The following is a 23615-nucleotide window of genomic DNA, read 5'->3' as shown; positions in this document are numbered from 1 at the left end:
CATTGTTATTGCTCCCATAGTTTGAACACTGCATACCGACTTCTCCCACTTTAACCAAAGTGTAAATATCTGTGAGTTATGTTTTAGTCTTCCAACACACATTGCTCCTCCACTCCAAGTAACAGCTGTAACTCTTTTTAAACATAAATTTGTAAATGTTTCCACAATTTTACACAACATAAATACATTTCTGAATATTTAGATACTAGATATTTAGATGATATTTAGATACTACCTTTCATTTGAACTCACATATTTAAGCAATAACACTTCTTAGAGCTTATATTTGTATCTTATAAATTTGCCATATTCAAATGTCCTGTATTAGACATATGGATGATAAATGTTAATTTGATTGTGAGGTATTTGTTAATTCTCGGCTTATTGGTGTTAGAAGATTAATGAGGGTTTTACCTGCAGTACTGATGGATGTGTTTCATTTCATATCGCAAAAATGGAAGAATTGATTTGTCTACATGGCAGTATACATCTTCTCTAAGGTTATATGATCTGTTTTTGGCTAAATGTGTTCACTTCAGTTAAAGTTTGTCTCCACATCATCTACAGGTTGATAATTAATTATGAATTGTTGATAGATCATCTTTTCACTGGTGATTTGTAAAACATGATTTTTTGGAGGTCACAGCTCTCATATGTGTCACATACAGTAGGTGCAGAAAGGATATCCTGTCTGTAGATAAGGTCAAATATTTTTTTATTTATCTTTGTTCATTTGGTGAACTTCATTTTGTCCAGAGGGGCTACTACATTTTTTACTGTCATTTTTGTTCTCATTTGTTCTAGTAGTATTTCTATTTACCTTCAATTAATAAATAAAATTCTCCTGAAAACCTGCTTAAGAGGTCTCCCTGTTACGTCATACCTGCATATACCTCAAATATTCAGATGTGTAGGCTTAAAGTGAGGCTCATCCCTGGCACCTGGAAAGCATGAATTTACTTTTTTTATCAGTTGTCAAAATATGTGAGGATAAAAGAAAAAGTTTACACTGCTATTACAAAAAAAAAAAAAAAAAACAAAGGCATGTACCACAAATTTTGATTTGTTCATGAAGGCTTACATTGAGTCTGAGGTTTAGAGTGTGTCTTTCCCTATATCACCACTAGAGAGCAACATAACTCTAAAATGTGTCAGCTGTGAGGTCACCACAGAGAAACAGCTGCCAGAGCATTTCCACACCTCCAACATTACAAAGGGTTTCCTGACCCAGTACAGTTAAAGTGAAAATTAAAATTAAACTGTTGGTCTAAATAACTTTTACACAGTGTTACTGAAGATTTGAGCACTTGCAAATTATCATCAGACACATTTTTAAAAAATCTTTATTTTCAATACAACAACAGATCAACAGTAGGAGACAGTTATAAATTTATGGGCAGGCTAACAGATAGATTTATATTGTATTATTTCTCTAATATCAGTGTCATTCATGTAATTCAGAAACTTTTAATGCATTTTTTTGCATCTATCAGAGGAAACAAACATCTCAGACAGTCTCGGACTTCACCACTTCCTTTTCAAGTCCCCACAGTCAGGTTAATGATATAAAGTGTAACTCACCACCTATTTGATGTCAAATGGAAATGGGAAATCATTCATATTACAGAATGTGAAACACACATCAAATGTGCAAATGGATTTACATAAAATATTACATAAATTTGAACCTTAAAGACATTCACCACAAAAATGTAAAAATTACCTAATGTGAGATGGAGAACATGTCTTGACCAGACAAACTACTCCAAACACAGACAAACTGAAGGCTTTTCAATGGAGAAATAGAGGTGTCAAAACTTACTGACAGAGACAGACAGACATATAATTATATTACTGCAGAAAACTACAACCCCATAATAGTGATACATAAAGCATAACTACAGAAGAACGACCTTCATAAAACATTGTTTTTGTGTGTGTTTTTAGTTGGTGGTGATACACCAGTCTGATACACTGGATCAGTATCTGCACTGATATTGATCTTATTCAATGCAATGCAACAAAACAATCTCTACTTGTGGTGAAGTTGTGTGTATTATGTGTGTGTGTTTTTTAATAAAGTCCTCATTGTTTCAAACATATGTTTGTCAACTGTTGTTACAGTAAGATGAATATTCTCATGGAATACATAAACATAGCTCCAACTTAAAGATGCTGAAAATTAAAGTAGTATTTTGTGCAGGCAAAGTAATTATAATTAAAGCTGCAAACAGCGTTAAATGGGCCCTCGCACCTCTGCGAAGGTCGGGCCGCGGCACAGTCGAAGGGCTTCTGTCACGGGCATGTAGATGTCTTCAGACCCGGGCTGTTTTCAGGCAGTGCAAGAAGGAGATAAACATCACTTTCTTTGTCCACTATTTTGCCTGCTGCTGGGGCTGCTTTGCCTGAATTTCGTAGGGGGCGCTATTCAGCCGGTTTGCATCACTGATGGAATATTGTCATGTAGACGTGTTCAGGCCGGTACTCTTATCAAACATGTAAAGTTTGATGTAGACTCGAGCATGTACAATAAAGTTATAACAACTTCCTCTGTCATGGCGAAACATTAAATCTCAACGGTGTGAGGATGAGAATTTTCTGCAGGGTGAGACATGTCTGTCTTGCTCACCCCTGTGTCATCAAAATTATGCAAGTTTTGGGCCCATTCACTTTAATTTCAACAAATAAATTGAAAACTTTTGATGAGTTTCTGTACAAAAGAAATTAACTTCCTAATTTTCAGCAAGTCTATTTTTAGAAAAGTAAGGACTTTTAACCCACATCACCTGGTCAAAATTTGATTGAAATGTGTACTGTCAGGTGTGTAGAGACAATAAGTAACTGCAGCTGGACACAGAAAAATACTCATATATTTGAAGGGAGAGTGTGAGTGAACCGCTAGGTGCTCGGGCCTTAATAAAGGAAAAACTGCAGTACAGAGCTACAAAATTTAGTTATGATTTTATTTTTCTACTGCACTTTATCACTTAACAGTCACCCTCACTCCATTTTTTCTCTTCCTCTCATAGGTCATCCCCACTACTGATTATACATGTAAGACCTACAATTATTGTAAAATAAAATAAATGATAATAACCCCAAAGTTCATACAAAGTTTGTATATAATGAACTGTAAGTATATAGACCTTGCTGCTACATTCAACTGTCACAGCCATCCCCCGCCTTTCTTCCCTCCTTCTCCCTGTCAGATTGAGAGCAGGATATCAGAGCAGTCTTCTAGTGGAAATACCTTCATAAATCCCGTGACTTTGGCCAAATCTCACATTAAAACTCACAGTTTAGTAGGAATTTTCGTCGTGAATCCATTGATACAGGTTTGAAAGTGGTCTGACTTATAGTTTAGACGTCAGACACCTCAGTTTGGCACATAGTCCATGCCCAGAGATTGCCTCCCCATCGGTTTACATTGTAAGGTGCACTGTGGCACTTCAATTTTCGGGGCTTATAATATCTAAACCATTCGAGTTTAGAAGTTTTTAATAGCTTCTCTTCAGCACAGTGTGATAAGTCATGTATTAAAGTTTGAAGCTGATACCATTAATGCCCTAGGAGGAGATAGCGTTTGGTCAAGGTCCAAAATTGGCACAAAGTCATACTTTCATGGGTGTATTGTGGACTTCCTGTTGGATCTAGGTCAGGGGTGTTAGGATATGATTTGTAGATCTTGCATATTTGGCACTTATGGGGGATAATTTTTACATTTTATCAAATTTTTCACCAGACCTGATGTGCGTGCCAAATTTGGTGAGTTTTTGAACATGTTTAGGGGGTCAAATTAAGAGTTTAAGTGGCGGAATAATAAAGAAGAAAGAAACAAACAAACACACGAAATACAATAGGGTCTTCGCCCCTTTGGGGCTCAGGCCCTAATTAAAGCTGCAAGCAGTGTTGTTGGGACCTTGCACTCTGGCCCATCAGGATCAGATCATTTTGCTTTTTAAAAATGAGGGATATTTCTTACAAGTGTGGTGTGCTTTTATTTTGAAAGTTTGATTGAAATTTGTACTGTCAGGTATAAAGAGACAATAAGGAACTGCAGCTGGACACAGAAAAATACTCATATATTTGAAGAGAGAGTGCGAACTAACCCACTCTTTTTTGAACATTTACTGTTTCCACATAGTTTTAGATACAAACTTTGTTTGAATTTTACATGAATCACGAGACATTGACCTACAAATCTTGAATTTACATGTGTTTTCTATCTTTTACTGTTTTTGAGATATTAGAGTGTGAGTTGTAAAGTCTTTTTTTGCTCCTCCTGTGATTTTATAATGAGTGTTTTATGCAGAATGTTTCACAGCACTGAGGGAGTGACATCACCAGCAGCAGTTGGAGAGCAGGATTTTAGAGTACACTTTTTGTGAAATATCTTCATAAATCCCATGACTTTGGCCAAATCTTACACTTAAAAATCATATTTTTGTAGGAAATTTTGTTGCAAATCCATTGATACAGGTTTGAAAGTGATCAGACTTATAGTTTAGACATCAGAAGCCTTTGTTTGACACAAAGTCTGTGCCCATAGATTGCCTCCTCATCGCTTTACATTGTAAGGGTGATGTGACACTGCAACTTTCAGGGCTTATAAAATCCAAACCGTTCGAGTTATTACAAAGTTTTTAATGATTTTTTTTCAGCACAGTATCATAAGTCACGTATTAAAGTTTGAAGCCGATACCATTAATGGGAGGAGATAGCGTTTGTTTGAGGGCCAAAATTTGGGCAAAGTCTTATTTTGAAAGGCTAATTGCAGACTTCCTGTTGGATTTAGGTCAGGGGTGTCAGCATATGATTTGTAGGTCTTGATGAGATGAATAATTAAGTTTTGATTTGATCTCTCTATGACATTCCTATGGGCTGTGGCGGCCATTTTAGTTACATAGTCACTAGTGAGCACATTTTGGCACTTTAGGGGTTAATTTTTACATTTTATCAAATGTTTCACCAGACCTAATGTGCGTGCCAAATTTGGTGAGTTTTTGAGCATGTTTAAGGGGTCGAATTTAGGATTTAAGTAGCATAATAAGAACGAAACAAAGGGTCCTCACCCTTAGGCGAGAACTACTGTTTTAAAGTAGTCCTCTGCGTTTTGGGTCCCTAATTACTCATGGTCAGTAGTCTAGAGTAGTAGTTCCCAACCTTTTTGGCTTGTGACCCCAAAAGCAGTGTGTAGTTGCTGTGTTTTCAAAAAAGAATTATTTGTCAGTACTATGATTTCCCTCCTAAATGGTTTCATATAAATTCATTTAAATGAGACACAAAGAGGTACAACAACTCATAAAAAAGCAAAGATTATAGAAAAGTTAAAAAAAAAAAATTGTGTGTCAGAACTTTGTTTTTTCTTCTTTCCTCTCCCATTAATCATCTCATGACCCCTCAGATTTATCTTGTGACCCTTTTGAGGCACCTGACCCCTAGGTTGGGAACCACTGGGCTAGAGGGTAGAGCCCTGAAAGTACAGCATTAATGGTAAGCACTAAGCCTTTAGACTATTATGTAATATTATTTCACATTATCTAACATTAACTGAATGTAGAAGATTCTGAACTTCATTCATTAAAACTGTGGAGGAAGGATGACACCTGAAAACCCTTTCTAATTGCGTATTTTAATTACTCTGTAATGTAAACGTATGCTATTTCTGCTCATTTTGGCATATTAGCAACCCAGAGAGATCTGTAGGTGACCTATCAAACAGAAATCTAATCTATGGGGAAGAAGGAGAGAGTAAATTAAAAACAGATGCATGTTTAGCAGGTTGCTTGTTACCAACGAATGTGCAGAGGGCCCAGTATTTGTATTTGTATCTGTATTTGTTGAGGCAGTAAAATTATTTGTATTTGTATTTGTATTCAAATAAAATTGGAAAGAGGCTTAAAAATCCTGTTTTTGTTTTTATTTTATTTTTAATTTCAGAAAATTAAAGTATTACAATAAATGTTCATGAATAAACTACCTTACAAAGGCGGTCCCCACACCAGGTCTCGAACTGGAGTCTCCCAGATCATAGACAACTGTTCTGACTACTGAGCTAAAACTTTACTCACCGCCTAATTTCAGACAGACCTCTACCTATTTATACACCCATAACACAGAGACAGCATTTCATGTAAGAAGTAAAAAAGAACTTCAAAGGCGATTATTGCTTTGCACTTTTCATTTATTGCCTATTTTTTACAACCTAAGTTTGTGGAAAGGAGACAGGGAACAGCAGGTTATGGAGAGTCCTTTGGGAGCACTACGCGTGTGTCAGTAGCTCAGCTTTATCTCTGGGGAACAACCTCAACTACAGGAGTGATGTCCAAATTGGGGAATGTGCGCCATGTAGCAGGTGGATGTGACTCCCCTTGTTGAAACCTACTGACAGACGTAACAGCAGAGCAGAGGAGAGAGACTGACATAGTGATGTGACCAACCTGCACACTGACATTTGACATGTTTTTTTTTTCTTCCCAAATACAAATAATTTTTAAAATAGCCTATTTGTATGAAACAAATATTCATTAAAAAAAACAAAACAAAACACTATTTGTGCTTTGCAGAATAATGTATTTGTATTCGGGCACACCCTTATAATGCAGTAGATTGAGGCCTCTCAACAGAAATTTGTATTCAGGTTGAAAATCTAAATGGATTTTAAGTCATTGTTTGTGCGTCTATGTCACATCCTGATCGCTATATATTGACCCTGTCTACTGTATTGCATGTACTGTATTACACTAACAAATTTCCCTGCAAAATTAAAATTAAAATATTGTAATAATCTACCTGCAGCTGTAGTCGCCAGCATTTTACTGTTTTTTTAGTGTCACTGCTGTAATTTACTTTAACGGTTAATTGCTGTAAAAAATATTACAGTATTCTGCAGTAGAATGTGAGGTTTACAGTTTGATACTGTAGCTAGACCTGCAGTAATATACTGTATTTTTACAGTGTTTCTAGTGTAATCTACATGAACAGTTTCTTACTGTAAATGTTACAGTAAACAACTGAAAAGTTTTCTTCTTATTCATATTAATAAAAACAACTATAAATTGCAGACATATACTGTAAATAACAATGTGTCTTCAGTCTTAATGGTCCAGTAATGAGATCAGCTCAGTTTTACATTTAAAAATGCACAACCCTTGAGATTTAGCACAGAAGAGGATAAGGCAAGTGACAGCTTTATGGAACTGAACATTTATTCAGAAGCTTTAACATATGCCAAGTATATTCAAGTATGTTTGAAAAAATCATTTTTATTGTTCATGCCCCTCCAAAGGGGGTCAATGTTACTTTCCCCGGCTTGCCTCTGATCCCCTCTCAGGGTTAATCACATTGAACAACATATAACAAATCACCTATTATGTCCCAGGTTTTAGTACACCTTGGCAACAAACTACAGTATATTTGCAGCAACCTAGCTACAGCTTAAAAACACACTTCAGTTGAGCTAAGATAACCGATACAACCATACTGTAACAAATTTTCCTGTAAAATTACAATAAAGTACTGGCAGCTGCAGTTGCCAGCATTTTACTGTTTTTTTACAGTGTCACTACCATAATTTACTTAAACAGTTAATTGATAATGAGAGTAATGAGCTCAGTTTTACATTTAAAAATGCGTAACCCATGAAATTTAGCACAGAAGAGGATGAGACAAGAAGCAGCTCTATGGAACTGAACATTTATTCAGAAGCTTTCAAATATGTCAAGTATATTTAAGTATGTTTTAAAAAAAATTATTCTTATGGTTCATGCCCTTCCAAAGGGGGTCAATGTAAATCTGTTAATTATAATATCCTGAGCTGCCGGCAAAACTTAGTCATGAGTCTAAACAGTCACTGCTTAGCAAACTACTGTTTAAAAAATATAAAAGCACAAATAAACAGATTGCAGGATAACACAGTTTGTAATGCATTCAAATGTCCTGTGTTACAAATGGCAGAAGGTAGACATCCGGGCTTCCAGGTTCACAGCTCGCTGAGTGAGAAAGAAAAAAGAATGAAAATCAAGCACAGAATGTGTGAGAGAGAAGAGAACAATTGAATGTCAGAAAGAAACATTTTACACAAGTAGGAAACCTAACTTCTCTTTATGAAGTGACGTCAAGTGCTTCAGAAGAGTGGTGACGAGGATTCACTGTGAGCTTGCTTCTTAGGAATTACTTTCCCCAGCTTGGCAACAAACTATAGTATATTTGCAGCAACCTAACTACAGCTTAGAAACACACTTGGGTTGAGCTAAGACAACCAATATGACCACTGTCTTTTGGGGCTCAGCTGCAAACATATCTTAATCAACTTTGCTACATATGTGCTTTAGATAGTAGGCTATTATTAATTATGAAATGCAAGTGGGATAAACCAGGTGTAGGTATAGACCAGGCCAGACTAATGTTCATTCACTGGATTCACTGATGTGTAGTTCAAGAGAAAACAATCATCCTAAAATAATCTTTAAACTAGACTTGCAAGCAGCAGTGAAAATAATTTTTAAATACTAGTAATTCAAACTTCTATCTGAAGAGCACTACCTGAAACAGTCCCATAGATTGTAAAGATAATATTAATAATATGAATTTTCTGGCAAACTGCAGCTGGACACATTATTAGCTCCTCAGGTGAGGAATTGCATCATGTCTGATGTCTCAGATTCTTTGTGTTATGACACGGTGTGTTTTGGACTTTAGCAGCAGACAAGCACAGACAAAGAGCTTTATTGGAAGCAGGCAGGAAAAGGTAACAGAGATTCAAATTATAAAGTTCACAAAGAAGCACAAAATGTTTAAATTCCCTTTTAGTTTGAATTCTTAAACCCTTGTTAACACATGAGGAGTCATTCACTAGATTTTGTATATGATTCCTTCTTAAACTGCCTCATTGTATGAATTGTGCTATACTGTATATTGTAGATACACTTGTGTGTCTTGCTTTACCTGCTGGTGAATTTTCTTTGAGCTGTTGTAACACTTTCTTAATTGTATCACTGTAATTAATGTTTGCTGATTTTAGGATCAATATTATTCTCAACATTAAACAGCTGCTCATGTTACTACATGCTATTAAACTTCTGGTAAAACACATACACACACGCACACACACACATTTACTGCATTTTCCTGTTGAATCTGATCAGCCAGTCAGATAATGAATTGACTTCTCCTGGTAACACATGATGCACAGCTGTTTATAATTTCTATTGGTCATTTCATTTGACTGTACACACTCTTGACAGTCTTTCCTCCATCCTCAAGTGTTTTTCTAACATCTGTATCAAAGCAAGATGAAGGATTTCGTGTTGTTGCTTCTCTTTTGCCATGTTGTATCTCCAGGTAACGGAATAATCTTTTTTAAACAGTTGTGCAACTTCTATTTCAACATTCATATCTCTGTATCTATTTCTAATAACATTTACTGCACAGCTTAACGTACCTCAGATTTTAACATGTCTATTCACTGCCAGTTGTTATTGGTTTTTATCGTCCTGTGCAACAGTGCTGTAATCAATAGATATTGCAATACTGTAGCAACAAGAGCTACATAAATAAACAATTATTATTATTATTATTATTATTATTATTATTATTATTATTATTATTATTATTATTATTATTATGACTTCTAACACACAGTCTACTGCCAGAAACTGCATTTACTGACAAATAATTGTAAATAAAAGAATTGCAAGCTTTAACAATTACATTGCCAGTCACTTGGAGTAATCTGCAACACCACATAAAGATCAAAATACTTCAGAACCATCCACAAAGTCCTTCCCATACCTGCTCTACCTAATCCTGATTCTGTTTGTTTTTCTGTTGTGTTTGTATGTGTCTTTCAAACAGAACATTGCTGTTACAGAGTATTTATGCTACGTCAACCTACTCTAATTATTTATCTATTAATGTATAAATAAAGGTTTAAAGTCTGTTGTGCTCATAGAATCATATATGAAAAATATTCATGAAAAATTGTTATTTAAAACTTTTTTTGTCCTACAGTGAAACACTCCGAGACATATTTGCTGACTGAATCATCTGGACTCCAAACCTTCCCAGAGTTTGTGGCTGTTGCTGTGGTTGATGAAGTTCAGACGGCTTGCTATGACAGCAACAGCAAGAGAGCAGAACCCAAACAGGACTGGGTGGAAAAAATAATCAAAGATCATCCTCAGCAGTTGGAGTTTTACACTCAGATCTGTGTGTCTCTCCATGTGACTCTAAAAACTGACCTTGTCACTTTGGAGCAGTACTTCAACCAAACTGGAGGTATATATATATATTTTTTTTTTTACTTCTTAATGTTTCTTTATTGTTTTGTGCAGCTTGGTGAACAACAGTTCACTTGAATACACTAGTAGAATACATGTTAAGCAACTCAATACATCATAATGACAATATAGATAATTTCTCTCACCCCATCTGCAAAACCATCCCCACCACCCCAACTGAAGGGCAAGAAAGTTCTGATTAAGGATTCTTTCCATTAAAGGGGAGTTTTTCCTTGCCGCTGTCGCCAAGTGTTTGCTCATGGGGGAATTGTTGGGTCTTTGTAAATTAAAGAGTACTTGACCTGCTCTATGGGAAAAGTGCCCTGAGATGACTTTTGTTGTGATTTGGCACTATATAAATAAAATTGAATTGAATTGCTGTGCTGCACTATTGCAATGTTTCCATCATGGTAAATAACAGATATTATGTAAGTGATAATGCACAATGACAAAACAAGAAGATAAAAGTGGAAGTAAAAAAATGCCATGACCAGTGTTTTCTGTATCAAGAAACCATGGAGTATATTATGGCTCTTATACCTTTACCACCAAGTTAGTTCATGTGTTTAAATTGTCGCACAAAAGATCTGTTGTCAGTTTAACTCAAAATTAGGTTTGTTTCTCTGACTAACAGAACATACTGCACAATTCATCTTTGTACAAAGCCCCAATATCCCTTGACTTATGTTAAATATCCTTCAAAAACCATGGCTGCCTATTATTAAACTAAGGTTAGCAATTATAATATCCATGAGTAGTAACACATGCTATTGAGTCTAGTGACTAATCCTGAATAAAACTCTCCTTCAGTGGAAGCTGCTGGAGAGGCTTCAGGACAGTCTAGTCTGTAGTTTCTCATAGAAAGAGGATATTGTTGGACTGATCCACTGGCTGCAGGTTTTTGGTGGATGTAATGTTCAGTCCAGGATCAGTTTTAATCTGGTATTAGTCAAGACTCCACCTCAGTGTGTGTGTGTGTGTGTGTGTGTGTGTGTGTGTGTGTGTGCGTGTGTTTTCCTGCAGCTAACATGAAGCCACACCACCTTCAACAGTGTAGATAAACTGTGTTGGTCTCAGTGGAGGCAGTGTGTCTCTGTGGTAAAGACAGGAAATGGACTCTGTTTCCCAGCAGTCTCTGCCTCTCTGTCTCTCTCTGAGTTGTCCACACTGTCCAGATGATGATTGGCTGTGAGTGGTTTCCATCCAGCCAATAACAGCAGAAGGTGTAGATCTTCTGTTTTGGTGTGTGTGGATCAGTGTGTCGCTGTGGTGAAGATGTGATATCAACTGATGATAGCTGACTGTGCTGAGATCTCACTCTGGTTTACTGCAGTCTGTGTCTCTGTCTCTCTCTCAGATGTCCACATTTTACAGGTTATGGCTGGCTGTGAATGGGATGATGAAACTGAAGAGGTTATTGGTTTCGCTCAGATTGGTTATGATGGAGAAGACTTCTTATCATTTGACCTCAAGACACTGACATGGATCGCTTCAAAACCACAAGCTGTCATCATCCAGCACAAGTGGGATCGTGAAAAAGCTCGATCAATCTTCGTTAAGAACGTCCTCACCAATATGTGCCCTCAGGGGCTGAAAATGAGTCAGGACTATGGGAAGAGCTCTCTGCTGAGAACAGGTAGAATCACATGATCTGATGTAGTTTCATGGACACAATTATATTTATATGCTCGTCTGTTGATAATGTGCAGTAACATTGTAATCCAAATGAACCAACATGTAGAGAATTATTGCTTATAATGAACTATAATGTGTCTGTGATGTTCAGTTTATGTCTTTCTCTCTTATCTGTCTGTCGTGCTCTCTCTCTCACTCTCCAGACCTTCCCTCAGTGTTTCTCCTCCGGAAGACTCCCTCCTCTCCAGTCAGCTGCTTCGCTACTGGTTTCTACCCTCACAGAGCCGATATGTTCTGGAGGAAAGATGGAGAGGAGCTTCATGAGGAACGTGGAGAGATCCTCCCCAACCATGATGGATCCTTCCAGATGAGTGTTGACCTGAACGTTTCATCAGTGTCACCTGATGACTGGAAGAAGTATGAATGTGTGTTTCAACTCTCTGGTCTAAAGGACGACATCATTACCAAACTGGACAAAGCTGTGATCAGGACCAATTGGGGTGAGACTGGAATCAAATGTTACACATGTGAGAAAAAAAAAAATTAGTTTACTTTAGTATTCCTTCAGTTCATGCTTGTTTTTCTCTCCTTTTTGGTGCTGGATTGGACAAATAGCCTAAACTGCCAGTTAGCGAGTCAGCTAGATACTTCTGATGATAAATTAATTACAAAGTTTTGTACTGTAGACTCCTGTCTCACGACTGCAAACTGCCTTTTTTTAGCTTCCTCATTTTGGAAACTCCCACTCTCTGTTCTCTCAAAAGTCAGTGCTGTCAATTTGTCAGTGGTTCAAATTTGTGTTTCAAGTTGAAGTTGAAGTCTGCAAACGTGATTTTAGTTTAGTTTTAGTTTTTTGTCCTTACTTCTGGTTCTAGTTTGCTGACAGTTTGTTTGTTAACTTGTTTGTAGTTGCTCTTATCCTAAAGCATAGTTTCTTTGTCTATTTAATTGTCAATTGTGTTTCTTTGTCTGTTTTATTAATATAATTATGACACATATAGTCTTAATAAATAGATGGATAGATGTACAACAGTTTTAACCTGCTTCTAGTCATCTTTTCTTTGTTTTTTGCTTAACAGAGATACTTACAGATATGACCATCCCCATCATTGCAGTGGTTGCTCTTGCTGTCATCCTCATAGCTGCTGCTGGATTTATGTTTTACAAAAAGAAGAAAGGTGAGAGACCTAAACTGAAAGAGCTCTTATTAAATGTTTTGTGTGCTTAGATTGACTTTGAGTTGGTGCTTTTAACCAGATTATAAAGAAAAAACAATAGTTAATAGTCTGAAGCTATCAACAGTGAGACTAGTTTAATGATGATAGAGAAATGTAATAGTCAAAGAGTAGAAGGGCAAAACATAGTAATAGCAAGTAACAATTTAAAGGAAAATTCTGGTATTTTCCAACCCGGGTCTTATTTTAATAATTTTGACCATTCTGACTATGGGTCAAACTAAATTTACATACATGATTTAAAACACTTGTCTCTGAGTTTGATGGAAACTGGTGAGGATGCTGTATTTATGTCAAAGAAATGTTGCTTTATACTCAGTCTTTTAGCATGATATCATGTATGAAGCCATCAATTGTAAATATAAATACCCTCTATCTCCAAAACCAAGTCAGTCTGACATGGACTTTTCAACAAACTCATAAAATTAATTGGCTTACCAGCTATAGCTGATAAAATGTGTTAGCAACTTATCATTTCAGCCTGCAAAGTCAATGATCACCAGTTAAAAATACTTTTTTCTACTTCTGTCTGAAATCAATCATCATTGTTACAAAATCTGCCACTATCATCCTTATAAACTGCCTATGTGCCATGCTAAAATTCAAAGCTTGACAGGCATAGCAACAATATCTAGTGATGTAATGTTGGCATCGACCTCTTTGCAGAAGTAAAAGACAGATAACGTTATTCTGCTGCTTTTTAGTCTGAAGCTCATGGGGTTGGATGCTGCAGGTTGCAAATGTCACATTCAAGTTCATGAGTCTGATTCTGACAGATGCAAATGTTTCACTTGGTTCTGGATGAGACGTCAGATGTTGGGCAAAAATAAAAGGCAGTTCAGTGCAGGATAAATGATCTAACAGTGTGTTTCTGACCTTTCAGCTACTAACAACATCACTGAGCTCTCTGAGCAACTGAATCCAGAAGCCTGAGCACAGTGAGAGACTTCATGTGGGACGAAGAAAAATGAAAGACTGTTATTCACACTTCCAGTTAACCAAAGCTGCCCACTTGTGTACACAAAATACAAATTGTTTCCTAATTCAGTGTTAAACTTCTGTGTCATATTCTAGCTTTAACTTATCTTTAACTGATGATGATGATAGTACATTGAAAGCATAGTAGATAAATTAAGTCTGGTTACCAATATATTCCAAAATGTGATATTGTAGATCTAAATCAATCAATCAATCAATCAAATGTGTGTTTTTGTGATTGTGTTTTATGCCTCATTATATCATGGAGACTGAAGTTTTCACATAGTATCTATGTCTGCCTGAAAATATACATTTATATTTTACTAGTGCCCGTTCAAAATGTGCCTGTTCGGAATGGGCCAATTTCTCAATACCTAGAGAGAGTTGTGCCGCTCCCCTAAACGCCTCTTATGCAGACTATTGGTAGACACTACAATTTACCGATGCTCCCTAAACATCTCACAAGCAGAATATCTGGACACTACTATTTTGAGTTGAGCTGAACTGTAAAGCCCGATCAAAACCTGCCTGAGACTTGAAGTGTGTGTTTAAATTCATTCTCTATGGTAGTTCTCATCACTGCGGATGTAATCCCATCTCGAACCACAATGTGGGTTGCAATGGCAGAGTGGCGCTGTCCGTATTTCTACATGTTGAATCCATGTGCAGAAGAATGAGCAGAAGCAACGTTGTTTATGAGGTATTTTTACATATTTCTGAACGTACCTGAGACATCCAACACTAAGTCTTGAATGTACATGCCAAGTTTCATTCACAATTACGTTACACAGTTCAATGGTAGAGTTTCAGTCTTTTAAACGTTTATCAAGTCATTATCACTACAGATGTAATCCCACCTCCGACTACAGTGTGGGTTGCAATGGCAGAGTCATGCTGTCCATATTTACGCTAGTTGACTTCACAGGCAGTTGACGAAGCAAATCTTTGTAAAAACAACATTGTTTCTGAGGTATTTTTTATATATTTCTGAACGTGCCTGAGACATCAAGCACTAAGTCTTTCACGGTGGAACTGTTCTCAAGATATGTGAAGGACAAACTCACAAACATACATACATATATACATAAATACAGACAGACAGATTCCTCGCTTTATATAGAGAGATATTTGTACTTTTATACGTTTATAATGTAAGCTTGTAATCCATATTTTGAAATGGATTTAATAATTTTGATCATCTTATCTTTCCAAATTTTCTCAATACTGTCTGTTATTTTATTGTTTTTTTATTGGCACAATGTCTCTGTTTGGTTTCTCAACATGCAAACATTGTTGATTACATAAATGATTGTCAAAATCTGATACCCTGCTGTTTCACTCCTTTTGTGCTGTTTTTTTTTTTCTGCTTTTGCTTTTCAATAATAGAGGCCTTGCCTGGCAGATTCACATGTCAGAGTTCACCTTTGTTAAACTTGACCAGGCAGATGTGCTCAATTGGTCAAATGAAACACTGTAGCACTGTGTTTGGAAATACAAAAGTTATTATATTATTATTCTAGTGTGTTTCATCACCGTTTTTAGTACCAGACTATCACTAACAAACAGTAGCATTGCTCTCACCTGCTGTCTACAGTCTACAGATATTTATTACCTGCATCAGAAACATGACATCACATACTTTTTCAGGGCTGAATGCAGGAAAATGAAACGGAAACCTGACTGACAGACACACTTTGCATGTTGTGAATTACTTCAAATGGGTTGGCAAAACAGTAAATGCTGTGATGAACTATTCCTATCTTCAGTTATAACAACACCTTAAATTATAAAAAAAGAGACCCAGTTGTTCCCTGACTCACTTTTCAATGTTAAGCTTTAAATAAATCTTAGCTAAAAGTTGATATCCCACTAAAAAGTAGCTTTTTCACTTTCAGAAACTGTTACATCAAGGGATGATTAAGCATTTACTTTGTGATAAAACTGTGACACTTCTATAAAATAATGAAGACATATGATTAAAGAAATGATGGTACTTTAAAAGCATAGTAGATAAATGAAGTTCAAATCTTTCAATAATCAATATTTTAAAACTCAACAGAATATTTTCAGTATATTGTATTTTGTTATCTGGTAATTTTATTTGCTGAGGTGAAACTGCAATGTCCACCACTCCAGTAAATTGGGGCTTTAAAAAATCCTTTCTGGTGTTCAAATCATTAAAAAGATACATTTGATGGCAATGTTCTGGTTACACTGCATAATAGGTAGGTTTAAAAAATGGTTTAAAAGAGTGTAAAACATGTATATTTCTGTGTATTTTGCTGGAATCACAAACAACACTCAGCATATTAAAACTTCTGTGTTTGGTAGCCTAATATTCTTTATTTCATTTTAGAATCATTGTTATAAAGTAAAACCACTCAAAAATGTGTGGGACATCTTTCTGCAATGTAGCAGTTGCAGTAGCAGACAGAGGAAAAGTTTTAAAGGTAGATAGCAACAAGACAATTGGAAGTCTGACAAAGTCTGAGTGGGTAAAGTAGAAAATCAGTCAGATGATTGATGTGGAAGCATGAAAGTAAAAGAATAAATAAATGAAGCGAGCATGAATAAAGTGTAATAAAGCTTCAGGAGTCAAATTTGGGAAAAAGTCAAATGATGTTTTTTGACCCATTTTCTAATCTTTTAACTGTCTGTTAGAGCCCTCTATAGGGGAAATAAAACAGCACAGAGCCTGTTAAAGTTTAGCAGTAGAGTTACTGAAGCAGCAGGAACAAAATTAAAGTAATCACATGCAAGTTATAAGGAAATGAAGGCACAAAGGAAAAGCACCAGCACATATTTCCCAAACCAAACAAGGAAAATTATCATTAAGAGGGCTCCAAAACTACCTGCCTGTCTAAATACAGGTAGCATGATGACTCAGTGGTTAGCACTTCTCACAGGAAGAAGATCCTGGGTTCAAACCCTGCCATCCCAGGTGGAGTTTGCATGTTCTCCCTGTGTTTGCATGGGTTTCCTCCCACCATCAAAGACGTGTATGTCAGGGTTAATGCCCCTATGGCAAGCTGATTTAATAGCTAGACTAGTTGACAAATAAAAACTATTTATTCCATTATTTTTGAAAGCATCCCCACTTTACTTTTAGTGCCTTAAACTTTTGCACAGTACTATACATACAGTACATAAAAAATAGCAGCAGTATAGCATAAGTGGACTAACAGTGTGTTTCTGACCTCACAGCTCCTGACAACAACTCTGAAGTCTCCATGAAACTGAACACAGAAGCCTGAATGAAATAAACACACCATCCTGCATATAGCGAGTTGCTACACATGAGACAACGAAACAGTAAATGCTGTGATGTGAACTATTTACACCTCTAGTTGCTGTAAAACTGCTGTGTCACATTATAGCTGAAAAGAAAATGTTGTAGCTGATGATGAGTGGAATTACTGAGAGAGAGAAAATATGTTGTATGAGTCATCGGAGCGTGTAGATAAATACACTGTTTACTAGAAGGAAATATTGGAAATGTATTTTATTAAACTGGCACAAAAACAACGCATATTAGTACTTTAAAAACACTGTAGATAAATGAAGCCTTCTGTTTAGAAAATGTTACTGACTCATGAATATTTTAATGCTTTTTGTTTGTAATCTTTTCGTATTTTAAGTGTGTGTGTACAGATAGTTTGACTTTTATTCGTCAAGTTATTATGATAAATTCCTCCCCCAAAACCAATAAGGAGGTGGATGGAATTGAATTTGTCATGCTTACAGCGTCGACATTATAGAAAAACTTAAAATTTAATGTATATTGTATAAAAGCAATTATAAAAAGTAAGAAATGTATTTTGTATAATTTGAGTGTGTGATTTACATGCATTTTTACATTTTTCTCTTTTGTCCATGTTCTCTAAAATATTTGTATAAAAATTAGGTACTTTCTCTTTGGTGAATTTCTATAAACAAGTAGATGTTGAATAGCAATGCTCAAAATGTTTTTTTTTTTTATAATAAAGTCCTCATTATTTCAAACATATGTTTATCAACTTTTGTTACAGTGAGATAAATATTCTAGCAGATTAAATGAGTGTGGCTCCAATTTAAAGAAATTGTATGAATTGTGACATTTACACTCTTGTCTTACCTTGCTTTGCATACTGGTCTTTTAAATTGCATTTTTTTTGAGCTGAGTTGTTACAGTTTTTTATTTTGGCACTTTAACTTTAAATAAGTTTAGGATCAATTTCATTCTCGACTTTAACCAGTTGCTCATTTTACTACATGCTATCAAACTCGTAAACACACACACACACACACACACACACACACACACACACACACACACACACACATACACACACACACAAATCCTACATTTTCCTGTTGAATCTGATTAGCCAATCAAATATTGAATTTACTCCGCCTGGTGCCTGTACGTATTAGTGACAGTCTTTCCTCTTTCCTCGTTTTTTAATGTCGCTATCAAAGCAAGATGAAGGGGATCATGTTGTTGCCTCTCTTTTGCCATGCTGTATTTCCAGGTAATGGGATCATCTTATTTAAACAGTTGTGTAACTTTTGTTTCAGCATTCATGTTTGGTAACACTTTATAATACAGCCTGCGTTTAACTTTGTATAACTTTCCGTCATTTAATTTCGGATCTTCTGGTGTAACTTCCTCGTATGAATCCGTGCATATAAAATACTTATCGGTTGTTACTGGTAGTTAAATATAGACAAGATGTCATAACAAGACAGTGAGGAACAAGAGAGTAACGATTGGGGATTTGGACTTTAATTTCCCATAACTTATGGTGTAACTTCCTCGTATGAATCAGTATATACATATATGGATAAAGTTCATAAAAATTAAATGCTTTTGCCCTTTGCTGTGACAAATATTTTTTATGCATGTGAGTTTGGCAGCCAAGCTTCAGCCCAGGGATTTATTATGTTTATGTCTTCGACTTAATTGTATGAATTTGAATAAAAACAAGTTGAGAAATGGGTCTATACTTTTGAAAATTAGCTCGTAGCAGGCATGTTGGTCCAACACTGTAGTATCTTACAACGGGCAAACTTACCTCTCTCAAGTGCACAGCTATGGAAGAGTTGTCATGGATGAAAAACAGTAATATAATATTATATATGTGTATATCTTTAATTACACAATAATATGGTATGCATGGAGTTTTAAGGGAGTTATATATATGTGTGTATATATATATATATATGTATATATGTGTGTGTGTGTGTGTTTGTGTATATATATATATATATATATATATATATATATATATATATATATATATATATATATATATATTAGGGGTACAAATACATTATTCAGCAAAGCACAAATAATGGGTTTTTTTTTTACAAATATTTGTTTCATACAAATATTTGTTAGTTAGAGGTCTGTCTGCAATGAGGTGATGAGTAAAGTTTTAGCTCAGTAGTCAGCACAGTCGTCTATGATCTGGGAGACTCCAGTTCAAGACCCAGTGTGGGGATCTCCTTCATAAGGTAGTTTATTTATGAACACTTACTGTAACACTTTAATTTTCTAAAATTAAAAGCGTAATAAAAACAAAAACAGGATTTTTTCCACTTTCATTCAAATACAAATAGAAATACAAATAATTTTGCTGCCTCAACAAATACAGATACAAATACTGGGCCTTCTGCACATCCCACATATATATATATATATATATATATATATATATATATATATATATATATATATATATATATGTTATAATATATAATAATATAATATTCATAGTGCATTCACCTCAATTTTAAAATAGCCTACATCTAAATCTAAACATTTTGACACAGGATAAGCTAATGCTGATATATTGTAAGATGCACTGACTTCTCTACTTATAGTGACTGAACTGAAATAAAATAAAATAAGGGAATTTACAGCCAGTCATACAATGAAACCATATAGAAAGTAAATGGAGTTTAAAAACTTGAACTCTTTGTCCTACAGTGAAACACTCCTTGAAGTTTTACCTCACTGCATCATCTGGAGTCTCAAACTTTCCAGACTTTGAGGCTGTTGCAGTGTTTAATGAAGTTGAGGTGGCTTACTATGACAGCAACATCAAGACAACAGAACTTAAACAGGACTGGATGAGTAAATTAATCGGGGAAGATCCTCAACGCTGGGAAAGAAACAGACTCAACTGTATGGATTACCACCAAGTCTTCAAAGAAGAAACTGACACTTTCAAGCATCGCCTCAATCGAACTGGAGGTAGACCACAGCTAAAATGTTTTACCTGTTTTACTGTCAAACCAATCAGATGATGTCAACCAAACAGATGTAGATATATAGGTTTACTCTTCATCTACACACCTGACTGAAGAACACAGCAGGACTCAACACACATATTAATGAGACAGACTGGATGCTGCCAAACTGCAACAACAGAGGCAAAGAGAGTAACATCAGTGAAGGGTCAAAGCTCTTAATGTGTGTGAGTAATTTAGATGCAACTTTGCCCCTCAGACATGAGGGGCAAAGTTGCAATACTATACTTTGAATAATAATTTGTCTGCTATGGCTTTTCCACAAAAACGTTGAATCAATTAGTTAAAGTGCCTATAATCAATATTTTTTTTTTAAAATAACATTGTATCAAATGTCTGTGTGTAACGGCAGAGCCGTGGCTGGTAGTGATGAACCTACAGAGAATTATCAGCGACCCTGAAACTCCCCTTGGCTTTATGGAACTTTATAGAGAGTTTCAGCTCATTGTTTAGCTGTCTGGCTAAAACTTTCTTGTTTTGGCTCACTCTCAGCACTCTCATAACATTATTTTTGGCTGCAGCAGGCAGCTGTTTTCAGAGCCAAAGCTCTAAAAAGCCACTGTACACTACCTGCTCAGCACCAAACAACAGACAGACACAGTTAGCTGTAGACTAGCTGGTAAACATAGTGGAGCATTTAGCAGCTAAAAAGCCAGATATTTCCCTGGTAGTTGGTAGAGAGCAAAAACAGAGCTAAGAGAGAGTGAATATTGGACTTACATTCACCAGGTGGACAGAAACACGACTCCAAATGAATGATAATGTAGCTCTGTAACTGCTGGATGTGGAAATAAGCAACAAATGCTAACAAATTCGACATATCAATTTTAAAGATGATGATATGTCAATAGTGTGTTCACTACTTAAAACAAGTGGCCAAAAAATCAGTTATGCAAATATTTGTCATTGATTACCTGCTGGACATAAGACATATCCACTTGTGTAAGTTGCATATTGAACCATGTTTAGCTCCAAAGTAGTTGTGATGTCAGAAATCATGCTCGTAAGTACACGGCTTAAACTCAGATTTAATGTCTGCACAGACATCATTCTGCACAGTGAAGCTCAAACATCCAACTGAAGGAACAAAAAGGACAACACATTTTTGACTGGAGGGGATATTGACATATAATAACTTGTAACAGACATGCAAATGTGTTAAATTGTTGTAAATCAATATTTGTTTCAACAACTAATAGTTGACTTGCTGGGCGTTCACTATGATTTACTGTCTCTCTCTCAGGTGTCCATGTTGTCCAGCAGATGGCTGGATGTGAATGGGATGATGAGACTGGAGAGATTAATGGTTATCAACAGTACGGTTATAATGGAGAACACTTCATATCTTTGGACCTGAAGACTCTGACATGGATTGCTCCAAAACCACAAGCAGTCACCACTAAACACGAGTGGGACAAAGATGAATCTAGAAATAAGTACTGGAAAAACTTTGTCACAGAGCATTGCCCTGAGAAACTCAAGAAGTATCTGAACTTTTGGAAAAGCTCTCAGCAGAGAACAGGTAGATTCATATTCAATGTTGTTTCATGGACAATTTTCATGCCTCTTCTGTTTTTGTTGTGTAGTGAATATGAAGCAACATGGAATGTTTTATTCTCTCTTTATCTCACTTCTCTATACAATGTACACACATGCACACGCTCAGTGGCACATTACAAGGAACTGTTCTCCTTAGACTGAAAACATGATTGCTGTTATCAGTCATTGGAGCTGTTTCTAAACAAACTATAGTACCCAAACACTTCGTAAGGAAGGAACATGTCACCCAGTGCAGCGATGAGACTCACTGATGTGTTTTAATAGTTTTTGGACAAAAACAGAGGTCCACAGCACAGAGGAATAAGATATGTCAGGCTTTGGATACAGACAATACTTGTTAGTAGGATTAGTTAATTTTTGGTTTGGCTCTGCACATGAGATTTGTTGACAATAAGAAAAATATAGAAAATTGCCAGGCTTATCCTTTAGACATCGGGACAATGATTATTTGTAATAACTTTTAATAATTATTATAATAACAACTATAATAATTTTTTGAAAGACTAAGTATTGTATTTCACTAAATATATGGTTCGACTCTTTCTCTCTCTAGAGCTTCCCTCAGTGTTTCTCCTCCAGAAGACTCCCTCCTCGCCAGTCAGCTGCCACGCTACAGGTTTCTACCCTCTCAGAGCCGAGATGTTCTGGAGGAAAGATGGAGAGGAGCTTCATGAGGACGTGGAACACGGAGAGATCCTCCCCAACCATGATGGATCCTTCCAGATGAGTGTTGACCTGAACCTTTCATCAGTCACACCTGAAGACTGGAGGAGGTACGAATGTGTGTTTCGGCTCTCTGGTGTCAACGATGACATCATCACAAAACTGGACAAAGCAGTGATCAGAACCAACTGGGGTAAGACAGGAATCAGATGTTACTCAGAGACATGCACAGACATTTTCATGGACAGGAACTGATCTGCTCATCAGTCTTAATAAACTGAATAAACAGGTGGATGGATGTACTTATGTTCTGACTTGCTTCACTGGTACAGGTTGTGACTTTTTGTCGTTTTTTTTATTCAGCAGAGAAGCCGCTTGACCTGACCATCCCCATCATCACTGCGGTGGCTGTTTTCATCATTGCTGCTTTTGGAGTCACAGTTTACATAAAGAAGAAAAGTGTGAGACTTAAACTGAAATATTTTACAGTATCATTTAATGTTTTAGGTGCTTTGACTTTAGACTTTGAGTTGATGTTTTTATGCAGATTACAAAAGATTCAGTTAATACACCGAAATGTGAAGCAGCCAAGAGTAAATACTGTAAGGCTCCAAACCACAGTCATGTAACCAAAATATGAGAGAAAAAAGGTAAAAGGGATTATTTATTATCAGAGGGGATTAGATTCAATTGGGGGAAAATGGTAACAAATAATATTGATTATTTGTCTTTTCTTTCTTTTTCAGCCAACTACTCTCCATGTCGTGAGTAGAACATTTATTCTGTTTTATCTGATCTAACAAAAGTTGATTAAAAAAAGCTTAATTTTATCCTCAGGACACTGCCAGGAGCAACTTAGAAACACAACAGTTAGCTGATCTGAATCTAGTACGTTTTCTTATATTTGGCAGAAACACTGGAAGCAATGACTTGATTGAAATGTCCAGTTTACCTCAGACAGATGGATAAA

At 36.0% G+C, this 23615-nt stretch overlaps 4 protein-coding genes across 6 annotated transcripts in view; all 4 read left to right on the top strand.

Moving 5' to 3' along the window:
- Window positions 1-23615, top strand: part of LOC122969366 — a 147931-nt gene that overhangs the window by 96666 nt on the left and 27650 nt on the right. The gene's annotated exons all lie outside the window — the stretch shown is intronic.
- The window catches only part of LOC122969376 (major histocompatibility complex class I-related gene protein-like), a 65160-nt gene that overhangs the window by 30990 nt on the left and 10555 nt on the right, over window positions 1-23615 (top strand). The window lies entirely within an intron of this gene.
- The window catches only part of LOC122969382 (major histocompatibility complex class I-related gene protein-like), a 77797-nt gene that overhangs the window by 50658 nt on the left and 3524 nt on the right, over window positions 1-23615 (top strand). The window lies entirely within an intron of this gene.
- LOC122969383 (major histocompatibility complex class I-related gene protein-like) lies at window positions 9256-14226 on the top strand. The gene is made up of 6 exons (XM_044335027.1): window positions 9256-9342; window positions 10012-10278; window positions 11638-11916; window positions 12119-12415; window positions 12995-13093; window positions 14034-14226. The coding sequence occupies exons 1-6, from the start codon at window positions 9294-9296 to the stop codon at window positions 14081-14083; spliced, it is 1041 nt and encodes a 346-aa protein (XP_044190962.1). The 5' UTR covers window positions 9256-9293; the 3' UTR covers window positions 14084-14226.

This window comes from Thunnus albacares, chromosome 19, assembly GCF_914725855.1.
Source record: "Thunnus albacares chromosome 19, fThuAlb1.1, whole genome shotgun sequence".
Taxonomy (NCBI): Eukaryota; Metazoa; Chordata; class Actinopteri; order Scombriformes; family Scombridae; genus Thunnus; species Thunnus albacares.
Note: the sequence above shows the minus strand (reverse complement) of the source record. Positions and strands in the feature narration are given on the sequence as shown.

Bases quoted from the DNA above. Each gene is read 5' to 3' on its own strand.
- LOC122969383 (XM_044335027.1), top strand. From the start codon at position 9,294: ATGAAGGATTTCGTGTTGTTGCTTCTCTTTTGCCATGTTGTATCTCCA. The intron at 9,343-10,011 runs GTAACGGAATAA...TTTGTCCTACAG, and splicing joins TTGCCATGTTGTATCTCCAG to TGAAACACTCCGAGACATAT. The intron at 10,279-11,637 runs GTATATATATAT...TCTCTCTCTCAG, and splicing joins GTACTTCAACCAAACTGGAG to ATGTCCACATTTTACAGGTT.